The following is an 18,552-nucleotide window of genomic DNA, read 5'->3' as shown; positions in this document are numbered from 1 at the left end:
CCATCACTACACTGGTGCGTCCTCACTGCTGCATCAGCAGTGGTGACCAACAGGCAGACCGGAGCACTGGGACAACCACACACTGTGTCTCTGCTGGGACTGTACAAAGCTGAGGGTAAACTTAGGTAAACTAAAAATCTTTAAAAAAAAACCCCAAACAAACCAAAAACTCAAACCAACTGTAGTCGGTACAGGTGCAGTAAGTTAATTCTGCCTTCTCCCACAGGATTGCCAAGGACCTGTCTGCCTTTCCAGGTGCACAGGATGCCACAAGGGAAGGCGAGTGGTAGAACGGTTTAGGCTTAAACCTCGCAGCAAGGTGAGACCAAGATGAAGCACAGCTATGACTTACTCAGAGCTAGTGGAACCCCAGGATCAAAACCTGCAGCAGGTAGGGAAGAGACAACGCCGAGCAACACACACTAAGCCTATAGTAAACATACAGATGTAAACAACAGCTCTTAAGAGACCAGATGTAAAGAAGAGAAAACAGAAGCAGGCAGAGACAGTGAACACTACCTCTTCCTATCTAGCAACATCCCAGTGGTATCAAAGGGGAATTACTAGCTCCACAGGTGCAGCTAGCCCTCCTCCTCCTCAGGGCCAGGGCAAAGAGGAGCTGCTAAACAAGAAAAGTAGGGGAGGACAGTAAACAGTAAACTAATAATGCTTTAAATCACAGACACCCTTGGCTGGGGTCCCCTCAGCATGTCTTTATTGTAACATCATCCAGTTAGGGGGTTTTGCAATTAAATAAACAAAAAGCCCAAGTTAGTTTGCCTCAATGAGCTAGAGGATGGAAGACATTAGAAAAGAATTTCTGTCCTTGTTTCACAGCAGACAGAGTGAATGAAAAGTAAACTCTTACCTCTTTTTCTATTTTGAGCAGCTTCTTTACAGCCACTTCCTTGTCCTGAGAAATCCATCGGGCTCGGTAGACACTCCCGAAACTCCCTCCACCGCAGTTCTCAAAAAACTGCAAGTCATCAAATCGAATTTGCACAAATGAAGCACTGGTAGACGACATCTCATAATGACAAAATATACCACAGCAAAACCTGTGAAGAGAAAAACTTTCATTAACACATACTCTCCATGGATTTATGGACTTTCTTACCCATGCTCAGCCACCCCAAAAATAGAAGCAGTCGCCATAAACACACTACAGTAAAATCCGTGGGGCACAGGAGGAAAAGAGCCTGGGAACTCGCACTCCAACAGGTCATGCAAGTGTTTGCATAATTTGCACAAGCTATTATGAGCAACTAGGAGACAGAAATGACTAAAATTATTCTTCAGAGCGATACTGACGTTTCCCAAACGCCTTGGAAGCAGCTCTGCAAAAGGCAGGTGTGTCACTGCCCTCCCCGACACAAGCAAAGAGCACCGATGGACGGGAAGCGTGCTCTCCGCTCCGAGCTTGCCTAGGAGCTCAGGCATGCCAAGCACGCCAACTCTCCCACCGCGATGGCCGTGCACGAGGCGCACGCCGCCCCGGCCGGGCAGCCAGCCCTCCGGCTGGCAGGCAGGCAGGCAGCAGCGCCTCGGCATGCACCACGCGCGCTGCCGGCGCTCGGGGCGAGGTAGGAGTGCTTCGCGCAAGGATGTGGAAAAACCTGGCCATGGCAAAAGTCTTTTCCTGAGTGACTCAGTTCTGTTTGCATGTTATAACAAAGTACAAGTACACCGTAATTCATCTGCGTTACAATATGTGAAATTCTGTAGCCTGTGCCAAGTTTGGCGTTGGCAGTTTAAAGAGATGGTCTCGTGTCTGCTGCCAGCAGAACAGAACGTCCTTCTTGGAGATTTCATAGTGATAAAGCTTATGCCCATAGCGAATTTCAAGAAACATTATCACCTAAATGCATGAAAAATAACTAATCTTAAGTTTCTTTTTTATTGGATGGTGTAAGATCAGGAAACCTCAGGTCCTTAGTGGACTGCAGGACATAGCATCCTCCAGAAGCATGTGCAAGCCAGCTGTGGGATCATTTCGGATGTAACAGTTTAGACAAAATAGTTTTAATTACCAGCAAAAGTTACTTTATTTGCAATTAATGAAAGTAAACTTATCAGCATAAAATGAAAGAGGTAGGTCTGAAAAAAAGCCAAAAAAAGACAGACACAGAGATTTTGGGTTGCTGGTGAAAATTACACCTCCAATTATACTGATCTAACTATAGTACCATACTGTGTCTTCTGGGGGCCTCCAATCCACAGGGCTTTTTGAGACAGAATGCACACATTATGTGTTGTCTGTGGCTGGGAAATGCACCTGTAATACATCTAGCACTACCGACTGCCAAACCTCTTTCATCCCAGTCCCTTCTGTAACAAACTCAAAGACATAACTTCCCCCCTGGCTCTCCTGATTGTGCAGCTAATCTGATAAAAATTTTGAGATATCATTTCACCAGAAATTTCTGGCATTATTTGGTTGCAGCTATTCTCCAAATGAGAGATGAAGATACCAACATTTTTTTCTACATACTGCATAAGATGACTTACAGCCTTTTCTGAAACCGCCTGCTTCATTTTGCATCTCTTTACCACCTGTACGGGTGGTAAAGGCAAGCGCTGACCAGACCATGACAACTTAACTATGTTTACAGAAGACATCCCATTTAGGAGGGAGCAGGCTTCAAGCACACCTTTCGCTGACAGACGGCCTGCAAAGCTCTGGTGAGGGAACACGAACGCTCTTTCCCCAGCTCTGCGAGTCGGAGCAGGGGTCAACTGTGGGATGTGAAATAAAGTCCATTCATCCAGTACCCTGCCAGGTCCTTCCCCGATATAAGTGCCTGAACTCTTCTGCTGACCTTTTGTTCTTGTTTTAACCTTGTCGTCGTTGTTGTTAGATTTCCTGCCATCTCAGAGTCATCTTTTGCACTGCCCTGCACGCATTTTCTTTGTACAAAGCTCAAAGGAAAGGAAATTGGTCAGTCCGGCAAATCAGGAGGGTAGCGAAGCCAGTTTTAACTTTTTCCATCTTTGCCAGTGCTGCTTAATTAGCAGGTCTTCAGCAATGAAAGCTCATTTGCCTCGTGTACTTCAGCACTTGCTCCAGGTTAACACTGTGTACATGGTGTCTCAAGCATATGTGACACTCGATAGACAAATAAAACGGGTCAGCTTCCCAACCCAGAGACCTCACAGTTTAAGGCCACAGCCCTACACGTTTATGCACATTGATAATTATGCTCCAATGAATAATCTCCTTACTGACAACAGAATTATTCAGAAGAGTAATGTTACTCACAGGCAAAAGCATATGCACCAACTGGACCATAATTTAAACAGGAAAGTGTGAACAGCTGATAACAGATGGTTGCCTTTGGGATAGCAGAAGGAACAGAAAACCAAGGGAAAAGAAAAATACATCACAGGAAACAAATATTTCTGGCCTTCACTATCTGAATTCAATAGTTCTGAAGAGCTGTCAAATTATTTTAAATTACTGTTCACCCAGAAGAACCAAATCATCCCTATAAACAAGTAAATGATTTGACTTCTGAAAGTTACGCTAAATAGAACAAGATGTTATTCCAAGATTTCACAGAAAACAGGCCTCAAGATGGTACAACATGCACAGCAGACACTTGATAAATATGAGTGCTTTTCTGATGTGTCCTCCTTGCTGCTTAAAACTTTACCTAAACATTTATGCAATCGCAATGTAGTGCCCAGCACACAAGAATTTGCAGAAGCTACTGTTCATTCTTTAATGCTTTCCCAATTTCAAATTTATCTTCAGCAATCAGCTGCAGATGCTATAGGCATCATCATACAATAAAGTAATATAATTTAAAGAATGATTCATTGATTTGTATCAGGTTCTTCCAGATGTTTTTTTTTCCAGAGAAAGCAGAGGAGATTTACATGGGACACTCTTGATTTACAGATCTGTAATTAATGACAACCTAAGTTAGGTATATGGTTTTTTCCTTCTCGATGAAAGAACAGACCTGTTTAAATATTACTCCATGTTTTCAGATGCAAGGTAGTTAATCCTCAATTAGACAGATCAATCCCTTTGTTATGTTTGAGAAAACAACTGTTTAGAGTAACAACTGCATGTGACAAATCCACACACAGTTATTAACTTGTCATCCTGTTTTAAAAGACACTTAATCTCAGTTTATAACGTTGGTTAAGAAAAAAAAAATAATCAGGTATTTCATTAAACTCCATAGTCTTACACACGCATCCGAAACAAGTGCATCATTCCAACGACATGCAGCACTTCTTTGCATCTTACACCTCCGCAGTCAGGAGAGCAGTCCTCTGCACCAGGGTCTCCAGGCTCGGGGCCAGGGACTTTACGGCAATTTCCCTGCATGCAGGCACGCAGCGTAACAAAGGTTTGGCGTCAGCACCGTCCTTCCCCACCAACACAGTTCTGCGTGTTTAACCACTGCCGTCGTGTAGGAGTGGGGAACGCTACGTTGACTGACTTTGATGCTTGTTGTCAGTGAAATGAAAATGTGACAGTTCAGAAACAGTCAATGACAGGTATTTGAAGAAATAATTTCAATTATTCCTATGGGATCTTGGGGGGACGACGACGATGACTTTCTCCTTCTGTTTTATTTCTAATAGTTAACATGATCTTGTAATCATGCAAGAACATCTCTATCTTCTCCTGCATGGTTTTTTTTCTTGTAACAACTTATTTGAACATGCTGTTAGAAGCTGTTCATTTCATACCAAAAAACCCCAGATCTGAGCAGCATTTGGCAGTATTTAACATGGTAGGTTATTTAACATGGTAGGTTATTTTTTAACATGTCAGGACTCTATTATGCAGAGTCACTTTACAGCAAGCTATTAAGCCACGAGCTCAGTTCAGTACAGTAGTAAGTGCTCGGTATAGGAAACCATCCGCCATCGCTGGCTTGTTGTGATTACAGCATTTTTGGGGAGTAACCAGCGCAGGGCTCCCTCTCCAGGACCCTGCTGGAGTCCCACACCTGCTGCTCCCTCCAAACTCTCCCAAGGTGAGGGAATCCCCAAGGTGCAAACCAACACCGCTGCAGGCTGCCCTGCCCTGCATGCTAGCACAGCGACACTGGAAGAACCCGACACATTCACTCGTACCTCCCAGCTCCCCAAAAACAGCCTGTGCCGCAGGAGAAGTACTGCCATGCCCAACTCTCTGCTTTATTCCACGTACAAGCCAGAAGACTCTACTATTTGTCATTCAGCTACTGCTCCCAGAGTAGGAAGAGCTTCCACTGAGGGACTTACAAGTTAGAGGCAGGAAAGAATTTAGCATAAACTGCACAGTAACTGCAACTCCTATTTTGCTTAGTGCGTGGCTGCAGAACTGGAAATTGCATCCCTCATCTTGCACATGTACCTGATGCTGCTTAAATATTCAATTACTTCAGGAAAAGCCTTTGTAATTTATTAAAGGGAACAACCACACAATTCAGTGCCCTCACTTCACTGTGTGGTTCCACGAAGCAGGATTCAGTGCTTCTTTCAGGAAGGCACGCTGCCAACGTATTGCCAATAAAGTAGTAGCACACTACACTTGTGCTATCTTAAAATACACAGCAGAATGTGCCAAGTTTCCTTATTTGGCAAAACAGCCCATTTGCTTTCAGGATCTTTGACCATCCATTTTTAGACCCAAATCATCCTTTGTATCCAACATGGCCTACAGTCCTTGAGCATATCAACCTGGATTTTGCAGCAGCACATTTATTTAGCCTTTAAAAAAAAAAAACCAACCAAAACAAAACATAAAAATCCCAACAAAAAACACACCCTCAAATGCCAAAACATGGTTAACCACTGTCTTGTCTCAACAGAAAACAGAAAAGGAGTTACAATAATAGCGAGCTATGAGAGACACTGCAGAGAGAAGTTTTTATAAATAAAAGATCCTTTAATCATATCATGAAGTGCTGATGGATAAGATGCAAACAAACTCCAAGCACGACTCCAAATTAAATAGATTCTAAGCTTCTAATCTCCCAATAAGTTAAAATAAAGTCAACAACCCCTACAATTCCTAAACTTTCTTAATCGGACTGAGCAGCAGCCCTGCAAACAGTGAGACTGGGGGCATGGCTCTGCCTACCTTAGTTACAGAAGCAAAAACATCTGAGCCTGTCCTTTGTCACAGCCTAAGAATTCTGCATAACTGCCATTAATAACATTTCTAATTTTATTTAAATTTATATAACCATCAGTGCTACGGAAAAAGAGCTCAACTCAGCCTAAACAGTTTGAGTACTTCAGGAAAAGAACTATTTTCGACCCAAGCTGTATCAATGGCAGAGATGGAAGGGTTTAAAGGCTTCACTTTAAATAGAAAGCATTTTATTTCAGAGAAACCCTAAACTGCTCACTTTGCATACATTATACCTCGTCAGTGATGTCGGCCAGGAGTACGCACGCAACAACACGCAGGGAAGACAAGGCAGCTAGACCTGCACCCTGGCCCATAGAGCCGCCCGGTCCTTGCACAGGCAAAACTGCAGGGTTCAGGCCTCAGTTTTGTCAGCGTTCCTGCCTTCTCCTCCATCAGCCAGCCGGGCTCTCCAGGGTTACCATTATTCACACAATGCCACCGGTATGCAAAGCACACTACTGATAGATAAAACAAGAAGGCTTCTGAAGACTGACAATTTCAGGGTAAAGCCCTGAAAACATCTAACCACATGCCTCCGGTGGAAAGCTATGATGTTTTCAGGCAGTGACCCAGTTAATCCAGTGCTTTCAAATTATTTCTGCTTCTGGAATGTAGAAGGAGTAATGATCCACGGCTTTCCCGATGGCTCTGGCACTAAAACTCACAGCAAAGCACGCTGGATAGAGGGGTAATGGACGGCTCGCACACGTGCACGCTAAAAAAAAGGCATACTGGTGGAAAGGAACTAACTTGAGCAAACACAGCCAAAAAAAAAAAAAAAAAGGAATGCCTGTTCACTTAAAAAATGAGGGGGAAAAGGAAAAAACGGAGGAGAAGTAAAGTCCCACCTGAAAGCCCAACCTCAGGGATTTTATGCCCAAAACAACAGAAAAATGGGGCAGGTGCACATGAAGTGAACACGTCTGAAAACGACTGAGGAGCAGAGGGGTGGGTGACTGTAGCGGCCCCGGCCAGACGCCGGCTGCCCGCGTCCCGCGGCCAGCCCCCACGGAAGACAACAGGCAGCACCTTTCCGCGTGGGGCCGTCCCGCACCACCGCTGCTCACCGCCCTCTCGGCTGCCCCTCGGCGGACACCCCCGTGCCATGCCCGCCGAGGCACGGCCCGTCTCCCGGCCCCGAGCGGCGCCCGCGGGACCCCCGCTCTACCGCCGCGGCCACGCGTGGGCGCCGCTACCTCCCGCGGAGGTTGGCCGGCGCCGCGGGACCAGCCGGCGGCTGCTCCCCGGGGCGACGCAAGGTCAGGCCGTGCGCCGGGACGGCCGAGCGCCTCCCCTCCAAGGACTTTCAAAGTTGCTTCAGCGGGTGGGAAACGTCAAACCCGGCGGGGACACCCACGGCCCGGCCCCGCTCTCCGGCCGCGCTGCGCACCGCCGGCTGCCCGTCGCCTCCCTCCGCCCAGGGAAACACGCACCGACCACGCCACCGCCCCCAGCGCTGCCCCCAGCCCGGGCGTGGCGGGGGGCGCCTCGCTCTCCTCACCTTCCCCGAGGGACTGCGGGCTGGCGGGACCCGAGCGGCGCCGATCCCGGAGCCGCCGAGGGAGGCTGGAACCGGCGCGACCGCGTCTCCCGCTCCGTCCCCCGCGCTTCCGGTTGGTGCCGGGGAGCCGGAGCCGCCGCCGCCCCCGCGCCTCCTCGCAGCGGCGCCACCCCGCGCTCTGCGCCGAGCCCCGCGGGGGAGGCAAGGCTGCTGCCGGCCGCCTCGGGGGAGCGGGCTGCGCGGCCGCCCCCGCCTATAGGGGGCGAGGTGCCGCGACTGGGCGGGTGGCGTGTGGGGCGTCAGGCCAGCCTCAGGCCAGGCGGCGGCCGGTACCGGCAGGGCCCCAGCCCCACGCCAGCCTCTCCACCCCGGCCGAGGGTGCCTGAAGGCGGCGGGTGAGGAGGGCCGCATGCCCACCGCCCTCATCTTTGATAAGTTGATGAGTGACGAGGCGCCTGGCCCCTCTTGGCCTGCGCACCCCTCGCCTGGAGCGACGGCTGCTGTGATGGGGCTGGCGTGAGGTGAGCTGGACAGAGCATTGGCTCTGTGGATGGCTTGGGCTGACCAGAGGATGGCCTTCAAGTGAGGCAGGGCATCTGCTTATTGGTTAACCACACCAAATTTAGGAAGAGCCTTCTGGACCAAGCAGGGCCTGTCAGCTCAGGTGTTTTCAGTTTGCGAGCACAGCCCTGCCATTGCAGATGGAGGGAGTCATGGCACAGTGCTGCGCTGCCATGGCTGTGGCTTTGGAAGCACAAGTTCCTTCTTTCGATTGCTGCTTCAGTGACAGGCAATATAGCTAAGTTTATCTAAAAATATGACGAGGTGATGCTAATTTTTAAAAGATATGCTTCATTGTTCTTGTGCCACCAGCACTGGGATGGTGTTACCACAAGCGGCAATGTCCTTTAAGGGCTGGGTGTCGCCTGGGATTGCCAGGCTGCTGTGTGGTCAGTGTAGGTCGGTGAGAGGGTCAGGAGCTCCCCAGGAGCAGGAGGGGGGAAGGTTGTGCCACGACAGCCAGTCCTCCTTTTAGCAATGTGGAACAACAGGAGGACTTGACTGGCAAGTGCAAGCCCTTGGTCCCCTGTCAGTATTTCCCAGCTGCCCTCAGGATGGTCACCCCAGGTCAGGAAGAAAATAGACAACCCACTTCCACCCTCTGAAGCAACATGGACTCTTCCTTATCCAAACATTTTAATGGCATTGAGGTACTCTACTGTTGTGGAAAACTTTTTGTAGATTGAAAATAAGATGTCACACTTAAAGGAAGTGACTCAAAAGGCTCGGGGGCAAACAATTTTTCTGCTGAGGCAAATATATCACATGGCTGTGACAGTACCTGTTTTGTATTGGTATCGTGCGAGATTCAATGCCCATCACTTTTTTACACCGCACACCCCAGCTCACCTACCAGTGTCTGCATACTGTGGTTTTGCATTCACTGGAGAATCTTGGCTCCTCGTTATCTCTCATATTTGACTATTGTTATATGTATGTGTAGATCTACCATATAAAAATCAGCTGTGTAGCACAATGAATCACAAAGAGGTGTGCAGTATTGCACTGAATCATACATATTAATTGTACATCACTAAGATGTATGGTATTGAGGTGAATAATGGAAGAACACTTTACTGATGAATCAAATACAATCATTTCATGAACATCAGAGGCTTTTCACCAAGGTATGTTACTTTGGCATGATGGAGGGTAAAAAACAGTTAAAACAGTAGAGCACAAGTATACATTTCTGGGCATAAAATAAGACCTATTATTTCACTGAGCCATAATAACTAACCAGAGTAAAGTTCAGCAAGATCTTAAGCACTTGATGCAACAAGTACATGAAGATGGTACGAAAGGCAAAAAGCAGGCGCTGGTGACCCCCTTCTGCCCACCTGGCTGGCTCAGCATTGCCAGGACAAGCAGCGAAGGAGGTGGGTGTGCTCTGGCTTCCCCTAGATCCCGCACTTTCAGGCACTGCCTGCCTGATCTGAGAGTGCTTGTGCTTTATGATGAACTGATCTGCTGGTGAGCCTGGAGAAGTCTCCAGTCAAAGTCAATCAAAGGTGCCAGGTTTTAAAAGAAAGCACAACTATCAAATGCAAATCACATGAAACTCATGCTCTGGAGGAGGGGTGCCACATACTTAGTCTCTTAAATGCTATGACTAACATGTTTATCCTTCCTGTCTGAGGCAATTGCCAATTAGTCAAATGATTTTAAAATCTATTTAAATGTTAAATCACTTGATTCACTGGCATTTGCTTCAGAGAGCAGAGTGCTTGCATTCAGAGGTCTCTTGCCTCCAGTGTTTTGTCCAGGACTATGTATCTGCCGAGCTGGGATTTATCAAGTCTGACTTTAGGCCCTGGTTGCAGAAAGAAATGAACTATTCCAGTAGCGGATGAGAAATGAGGAGGTGGTTAATATTTCCTACTCCAGGAATAGGAGTGCAGAGGCTGCATCAGGCACTGTGTTAACATGCCACTGTTTAAACACGTAATTGCACTTACTCTATTAGAGGACAAGAGAGGAAAAGTGAAGGAGCTTGTGTGAGGACTGTCTAACCCCAGTGGTACGCTATCGTGAACCTGGAATTATTACAAGGTTTTAGGTGTGCATTTGGGGGGGTTGTATTCTTTCTGCCCTCTGGCTAGTGAGTCTTGAGATATTTTCAAGGTTTTTTCCCATTATCATGAGAACTAAAAAATTAGCTAGAAAAGATCAGAAACCAAAATAATTGGAGTTTCCTGGGTGGTCATAATACCGTATAAAACAATCAGCCAACACATGGCAATATGGCTTCCCCTTACTTTTTGAGGCAGCAAATTCAAACTGAGAAACTCTAAGTTAGCTGTGGAGAACTCAATCCTAATCTCAGGCTTCTTGAATTTATATGGAGCAGGCAGAAAAAGAAAATATTTAAAAGCTAACAAAAGTAATTTTAAGCCACAACAATTGGCAAAGGATAAAGGCAGCTGTAGCAACTTTTAACTCAATTTTAGAGTTGAAAGGGTTCATATGAATTGTCTCTTTACATCTTATTGCCACACTGGGTGTGCAATGACGTCTTACCACCTTTCAACATGGAAAATATAGTTTCATGCGTACGTCCAGGTGGCTTAAATCATCCTGCCTGCCAAAAGCAGCAGTCACACCCCTCCCTGCCCGGCGAGCCCCATTCCTGCTGCCACACTGCCCACCTCGCCTTCTGCCAGCACAGTTTTTGCACGGCTGCATGGTGAAGTGGGCTGCAGAGGCAAAGCTACTGCAGGGAAAAGCAATCCGTTTTCACCCAGATCTGAATGCATGTCATCGGGCAATTGCACAAAGACTTGTGCCAGAGCAAAGGCAGGAGACGAGCAAGGGCTGATATGAGCAGCTGAGAGGGGACGGAGTGTGGAAGTGCTTTTTTAGCAGTAGCAAAGGTTTATGCCAGCTTAAACTGTATGTGAAACTCTAGACGCAGATAATTTGGAGGTGGACACCTGCTCTGTATTTTTCAATTCTCCTTCAAGACTGGCTGAGAGTTCAGCTCAGGCTTAGTACTGAGGTTTCTTTGAAGCACTTCTGCTTCTCTGGCTGATATGGCATGTCTCTGTTCCTAGCTTAAAAAATTGGCCAGAAAACATGGTGGGGGTCATGCCTGGGATGGACTAGCATGAAAGGTTGTACACACATTGCTGTAGAAAATGTAGCACTAGCGTACACTAGTGTTAATCTAGCTAGTTTGAGCAACAATAGCAGTAATAATATGGTAGCATTAATTTTATGCCATTTGTACCATCAGGTTTGTGACCTGGAACTGGTTCACGAGTGGCTCACCTGAAAACCCTCCCTGCATCATTATTTTTGCTTGCACTGTCCAGCGTGAAGTTCATGCAGGTATGTCCAGATATGCTGCAATCACACACCTCTGTGGTTACACCCCAAAACATAACTAGCAGGGTTTGTTTCATGACTAAAAGAGAACTTGTGTGGTACCGCTTGCCGAAATTTGCTGCATTTAGTCTCTCTGAGAGATGGACTCAGCGAGCTCTAGCAAGTGGAAAATCTAAGGAATTGCCTTTGGATTTGGCTCAGAGGCAATCCTGCCTTTCCTGCTGCAAATGACACGGTGAGTGTGCACCCACAAACACCAACCATCTGATGCTGTGTGCAGCCCCTGTGCCCACGCAGCCAGGGCTGATTCTTGTGTGCTTCAGCAGCCCGGTCTTTGGTGTGCTGGGGTGAACAGCTAGTTTTCGATTTTCATGGGGAATGAAGAAAGATAGAGCCTGTACAAACCATCATACGTCTCTCAGACCTACGCAACTGGTATTTTTTCTGCTGTTGTTTTCTCATCAGTTTTTTGTATTAAAAAAAGAAGGAATTTGTGAAAGTGCCTATATTGTATATTTAACATAAATTTGTAAATATACATTATTAGAAATACTAATTATGGATGAATTGTAAAATTATTAAGCACAGAATGATATAAATACAGACTAGAATGATGAAATACAGGCATTCATGTGGCAGAGAAGGCCTGTGTGTGATGGGTATTTTACATGTGGATCAGATATCTGCTTTGTGCATAATGGTTTTCAGAACTGGCAGGCTACAGCTTGTACACTATTTGTCTTTCGATCTGGCGTGTGTGCAGTATAAAAGCACATATAACTTCTACAAAAACGTCAATATAATTAACAATGAGATAGCAATGAGATGGCAAAATATTAACAAGAAATAAATTTCCTGATTGTTTTACAAGAATGGTTTTCTTATCTTTTACTGGCACCACAATTTTTAGCCGATCATTATACTCAGCTGTAATCCACTCCTTAGTACTCTGCTCAATTACCATTTCATTACATACTTTTAATTATATATATATATAGCGCTCATACTCCTTCTTATATTAAATTTTGTGGTCCAATAGACTTAATTTGTTGTTCTAATTTCGGTGCTTTTTTTCTCTAAAATGTAATATGGCTTAACGCTGTTTTCTTTGTTTTAAAGCTGTACTGAATTTATTGCTGCTATGCCTGTTTGTGTTTTCTAATCCACTCTACTGTGAGCTCCACTGAAGCAACAGTCCCTTCATTTCCCTCATAATTTTTTTTCCAGTAGGTTGCTCGATCGTAGGGAGTTGGGAGAGGCAGGCACAATTCCACCTCTGAGGACCACGAAAGGAAGACAACAACACAGAGCATTCAACAGAGCTGTTTTAAAGCATCGTATGTTATTTTCTTTATTAAAACTAACTATTTTCTTTATTAAAACTAACTAGTATCTAACTATTTAGTACATTTACCTTTCTTGGACGTGAAGGTAGCCACTGGAATTGTGAAAACTTTGGCCACCATTGACAGGGAGTTGGTTTGAACTAAAAAGAAAATATTAGCTCCTTTTAATGACATACTGTAGTATTAGTAGCTTACCTTTTTTGCTGCTTGTTTAGTCCAGAGTAAATTAATTAGAAAGAAATCTGCCTATTGAAGATCAGATCTTTTTCTCTTTGGATTTAGAGATGAGATAAAACTAGAAAATGTCCATAATATTATACTGCCGCAGAAAAGCCCTTATTCTAGATAAATCTGTTTAGCTATATCATCTCAGTACCTTTGCCTGTGTTTCCAAAAATAAGGTGATCAATCCTCCCAAATACTAGCACACTATTAACACCAGTGAGTTGTGACAGGGAGGAAAAAAAAAATAAAATCTGTGCAAACCTGTAACTAGTTTCTGGCAAAGGTGCTAACTGATCAGGAGCATCACAAAGGAGTTACATGTCAGACAACTGGAATAGGAGAAACATTAGGGCAGGAATTAGAAATGGAAGGAAACACTAGAATTCAAACAGACACTAGGCAGCAACCTGCCAGTACTGCAGCCCTCAAGGGTCAGTCCTACTGAGAATGAGGACATCTAAAGAAAACCCAAGGCAACACTGGCTTCCTGTTATCTGAGAACATCCACAATGCTGCCGACGGTACTCCTGTGCAGAAATAACGTACACCTGTGAAAAACCACAAAGAGTCGGCAAATACAGCTAGCGGATTCACTTGCTGGCTTGGACAGCATCTGAAGAAAGAACTATTTAAAAACACAAGAGGTGGTGCTATAATGAGGAAACCATGGAGAGCAGAAAGCTTATGATTATTGACAGAAGTTGATTAAGAAATGGATTATTGTCTGTTAGGATGTTGGAGTATCTACTGTCACCTCTAGCCTACGTATCTTTATGTAAATTTCCTTTAATTGAGTTATTCATTTACAATCATTATTTTCATTGTAATGTGCTTTATTTGCATTTGAAAGCAAAAAGAGGAAAAAAATTAAACACGACTGGCTGACCCCTGCCATGTGACAAAGGCTTTGCTTTTTGTCACTCTGACCCAAATGGATTAGGGCCAGGAAATAAAGGTCAGCCTCTTACCAGTACCCCTGTGTGTCACATTTTTATTACATGGAGTTTCCAAGAAAAATATTCCAATTTGCGTCAGTAATTATGCATTCTTTATGCATTTTCATGTAGTTTTCTGCGCTTATTTTGAATTCAGAAATTACCTTTGAGTGCCAAACCTATTAAAAATGAACCCTTTGTGAAATATCCTTCAGCAATTAGATGTAAATGGCAGATTTTGTAGCTGTACATGCTCTATTTTGCCCTTTTAATTGTAAGAACCTTCCTTTTTACCCTAGTCCTCCCATCACCCGAGTCAAAAAACAAGAAGACAGTGATTGGATTACATTATTTTATGAATTTACAAGTTATTTCCTTAGTTAGGTGCTGTATGAGAGCTGTATTTTATTGCTAAGGCAGTGGACAGGGCAGATGAAGTAAGAGCCAGTCTTACGTGTTACTGGATGGTGTGTAGGTAAATGCATGGGGGATGTACCCCGGGTGCTCCTATAGCACACTGACCACAGCCTTTGACCACGGTGAGAAGCTGGCGATGAGGTTTTAGCCACCAGCCGTGTCAGGGAGCTCCCTGTCCTGTGGGGGTTGGTGTGGGGCAGCAGTGCCTGTTCCCGAGAGAGGCAGAGAGGGTCACCTCTGGCCACTGAGGCTGGCTGGGCCATCACCCCCACCGAGGGCCGGCCAGCCCCACGGCACTGCTACAGGGAGACGTCTGAGGGTGGCAGGGGTTCCCTGGTCACGGCTACGGCCCTGGAGGCAGGGCTCCGCTGGCTGTTTGTGCTCCAGGCAAAGATAGGCTCTTATAGAAGTTTCTGGTTTAGTAATTTTAATGATAACTTTTTAATCTGGTCATTATTTTCTTTGATTGCTAATACCGTGACCTCTGGTGACAGCTGCTGCTTGTGCTGCTAAACTTTAATGCAGGCTACAGTAAAGAACATTATGATTATTTGAAAAGGCAGGGTGTAATGCATTTCAGATTAACGGTGAAAGAAAAGCTATTCAAGTTAGAGGTTCACTTTGCCGTATCACTCTCTGTGCTGCTTTCCTTATTATCAGTACAAAAAAATGAAATGAGAATAGCACATCTTTTAATTTTCTTCCACTGTTACCTCTTGATTTGCATTCAGAGCTCCCAGAAGAAATACCACTGAATTCAGAAGTAGTCTATTTAAGCTGCGTGGTGTTTAAAAATTGCTGGAAGAGGTTAAGGTACTGTATATTATGCAGTTGACCTTACTAAGAAGCTATGTTAACAATTTAGACTTATAATTTTCTGTCGTTACATTTTGTTAAAATATTTCTTTTTTTTTTTTTTTTAAGCAAAATTCATTATCTCTTTTGGTACCCCTGCAGGTTAAACCTTTTGATTTCTCCCTAACTTATTTTGTAAGATTTCTAAATTGTATTTAAACTTCTTGTACTTAAAAGCTTGTTTTGCTAGTGTCTCTTTGAAAAGAGGGATTTTTTTTGTCTCTGTCTCTCTCTTTGTACATGGTCTGCAGAGGCTGTGTGCCTTTACAGCATTTTCCTTAGGAGGAAAAAACCCAAATCCTCCATCTGCAGAGTCCTGCAAGTACATTTGAACCCTTTTATCTGACACTATCATGTCTTTGTGGCTGATGGGGTTTGAAGGAGATGTCTGGGGAAAATACTGTGGATCCTGCCTTTACCAAACAGCTGTAGCCTGCTGGTGTGTTGAATTCAGCCTCCCTGGATTTAACCTTTGTTCCCTGGCACTGTCTAGCGATGGATGGCCAGCCCTGGGCCTGATCATCGAGAAAACCAGCAAATCCTAACAAAGCAACAATAGCAAAATGCGCCAGGGTAGGGGAGGGCTGTACCCTGCAACTCTCTAGGCTCTGTAGCCCTAAATAGAGGTGTTTGTGCTCTGTGCTGCTGCTTGAGCAAAAAAACGCCTCGGTAGTGGAACTCTGTAATGCAGAACATTTTCAAAATGCCCAAGATGTCGCCATCCCGGCTCCATGGTCCCCAGCAGTGGATGTTTATCACGGATGCTGCCTCCTGGTCACCTCTCATCTAAAAACTGCAGCTATGACTCTGCCAGTAAAGAAACAGGGACAGGGGTCTGGGGCGTGTGGCCAGGTAGCACGGGCCAGCCGTATCGGCATTGCACAACCCATGACCCTCGGGTATAATCATGATTTTAAGCAGGTTTATATGTTTTCAGTTTGCAGTGTTGAAATAAGGAGGGAGCTGTGCTGCAGTGTTTATGCTGTTTGTGCAAGCGGGTGTGATGGAGGTGCGAAGCGCCCTGGGTCACGCTGGAGGACTGCAGGGCGGGGATGGAGACAGGCCGGGCAGGCTTGTCCATATTTCCCACTGGAACTGGACCAAAGTGCATGCTCCCCCACAAAGAATGGCTGGACGCTTTCATACGGTGCTAGTTGGCACGGGCCAAAATCAGGCCCAGTGCTACGACTAAAGAAGCAGCATGGACCATGAGCGGTGCAGCGCTGGGGATCCCCTGACCTGCTTTGGCCTGGCTGTGTTGGCGCAGCATCCAAGCCCAGGCTTACAGACCGGCCCAAGTCAGCAGGCAAGGGGTGTCTCTCCACTGAAGCAAGATGAAGTTGTGACTCGCAGCTGCAAGCACAGGGTGAAGGCAGCATGGGCATTTTGCCATTTCAGTGTTTCCCGAGTTCCTATTCATTCTTCACACTATTCCAACAGTCGCTTAGACTGCATACAGCAAAAGCAATATACTAACAGCTGCCTTCCTGTTGTAAAGTCAACATAGGGAGCGAGAGAAGCCCAGTATGGATCCCAGAGCCAGAAGGTAGTTTTATTCATTTAATCTCTAGGTATGTAGACTGTGATCAGCACCATAGCAACTATCTGAGCTACTTGAATGAGTTAGATACAGAGATAGCAACATTTGTTATTTACACAGCACCCTTTATTGGAAAATTAAAAAAATGCCAGATACCAGTTTCATTGAGTAGGTAAACTGCATTCGTTTGTTGATATGGAGGTGCCATAAAACCTCTATTTGTATCACCGGGATATATCTTCATGATAGAGACTGTTTGGCAACAAATAAGTAAAACAGTTAGAGGTTCTAAGGAATAAAAGAATAAACCAAGGGGATAAAAACATACTAAATGGATGAAGAATCGCTCGATGTGCAGAGCCAAGCTGAAACTTGGCAGCTTTATAAACCAGTTAACACAGAAATAAATGAAAGTCCAAACCATAGGAACAAATCTGGAACAAATAAAATCATGAATTCACAAATGTTATAAATTGATTGTAAAGATAAAAACGTCTTTTGAATTAATTGTGTCCCTGTAGTTTATTCTACTGCATACTTTGCTTCTGGGAAGATTCTGTATCTGAAACAGCCATATGAAGTATATTCATAGAGCAGTACAAATGGAAATAAGAAATATTTCTCACTTGAAATAATAAGACACAAATTTGTCTCTATGTTATTAGCTGGTTTTCCTCTGAATCATCTTGAACTTCTAGTCAGACAGCAAAGTTAAAATAAATTATTTCATCATGCTGCAGAATATTTCTTAACTGTGTAATTCTTTCCTTTGCAGGGTGCAGGTACTGAGCAGATAGCAGTTCTATGTGTCAGCATTTCTCTGGTGACTCCCAGCTTTTGCAGAATTTATGTTTTGAGTAAAAGGATGCAATTATTTTTATAGATTAAAAAAATAAAATCTTTATGTGTACACTGACTCCACACAGTCCTGGTCAACGCCAAGAAAAGTAAACTCTTCATCTGAGGCAAGATGTAGACTATATCAATGAGGTCATGTCTGAAGCTTAATTATGAGATAATAGTTGCATCTTCTAATTTCAGGCTTAATCGGTTTTATGACACCCAGCTTCACAGAGCAGAGCCGGTGTGAATGCAATAGGGACGACTTTTGCTACTTGAACGTCATTATTCCCTTGGCACACACTTGGCCACCACCAGTACTTGCCCGACAGCCGTACAGCCATCCTGAGGGCATTCAGGCTAGCGCAACTGACCTCGGAGCAGAAAGGGTACAGGCCAGATCACCTCTTCCCTCATGGCTGCTGGACCTGACAGACCTCCCCGAGGTGACCGAAGCCAGAGGCCCCTCGAGTGCCACATTAGCCAAGGCCTCAGCTCGAGTTAGCTAACCTGAGGTAAAGCCCCCTCCAAGATGAGGTAACCTTTAGTGCTCACATTAGTGACCGTGCAGGACTGATTAGTCAGATAGCTACAATGAAGAATACATCCCTTCTTCATTTAAATCTTTCCGATTTAAATGTTTTCTGTCTTTAGAGGGGAGGGGAGGGAGCCCCCTAAGAAACTCTGAAGGAACCAGCTAATAAAACCATAGTGTTACATCACTGCAAGACTGTCATCCCCTGTGGCAGGGATGGATCTGACTGGCTTTAAGTTGCTCATCCGTATCCCAATGGACATAGGCCAACTGCGGTTCTGAGGCCCAGCCTATGACAAGTGAAGTTTGCTGTATCAGCCAGTTAATA

The 18,552-nt window shown here is 45.1% G+C and overlaps 1 protein-coding gene and 1 long non-coding RNA gene across 7 annotated transcripts in view; one reads left to right on the top strand and one right to left on the bottom strand.

The window, feature by feature from the left end:
• MAP3K20 (mitogen-activated protein kinase kinase kinase 20) overlaps nucleotides 1-7,901 on the bottom strand; it is a 94,139-nt gene extending 86,238 nt beyond the window's left edge. The window contains exons 1-2 of one of the 5 annotated variants that reach the window (XM_054830905.1): nucleotides 7,644-7,901; nucleotides 869-1,058 (exon numbers count right to left, since the gene is read on the bottom strand). In XM_054830905.1, coding sequence (XP_054686880.1) covers nucleotides 869-1,027 — 159 coding nt within the window. In that variant the 5' untranslated portion in view covers nucleotides 1,028-1,058; nucleotides 7,644-7,901. Of the gene's footprint in view, nucleotides 1-868; nucleotides 1,059-1,311; nucleotides 1,600-6,375; nucleotides 6,721-7,338; nucleotides 7,558-7,643 lie in introns of those variants that run through there. The other 4 variants (XM_054830906.1, XM_054830903.1, XM_054830904.1 and 1 more) reach the window with 4 other exon arrangements.
• Nucleotides 7,631-18,525, top strand: LOC129208342 (uncharacterized). 2 transcript variants are annotated; one of them, XR_008577783.1, is made up of 5 exons: nucleotides 7,631-7,755; nucleotides 11,440-11,534; nucleotides 12,762-12,868; nucleotides 15,186-15,267; nucleotides 17,625-18,525. It is a non-coding gene; the product is annotated as an uncharacterized LOC129208342 (long non-coding RNA). The 2 variants fall into 2 exon arrangements; XR_008577782.1 differs by lacking the exon at nucleotides 7,631-7,755 and adding an exon at nucleotides 7,822-8,164.
• The last annotated feature ends 27 nt before the right edge of the window (nucleotides 18,526-18,552 follow it).

The sequence above is a fragment of the Grus americana genome, chromosome 6 (genome assembly GCF_028858705.1).
Source record: "Grus americana isolate bGruAme1 chromosome 6, bGruAme1.mat, whole genome shotgun sequence".
Taxonomy (NCBI): Eukaryota; Metazoa; Chordata; class Aves; order Gruiformes; family Gruidae; genus Grus; species Grus americana.
The sequence above is the reverse complement of the archived record's forward strand: the minus strand, read 5'-3'. Positions and strand labels throughout refer to the sequence as shown.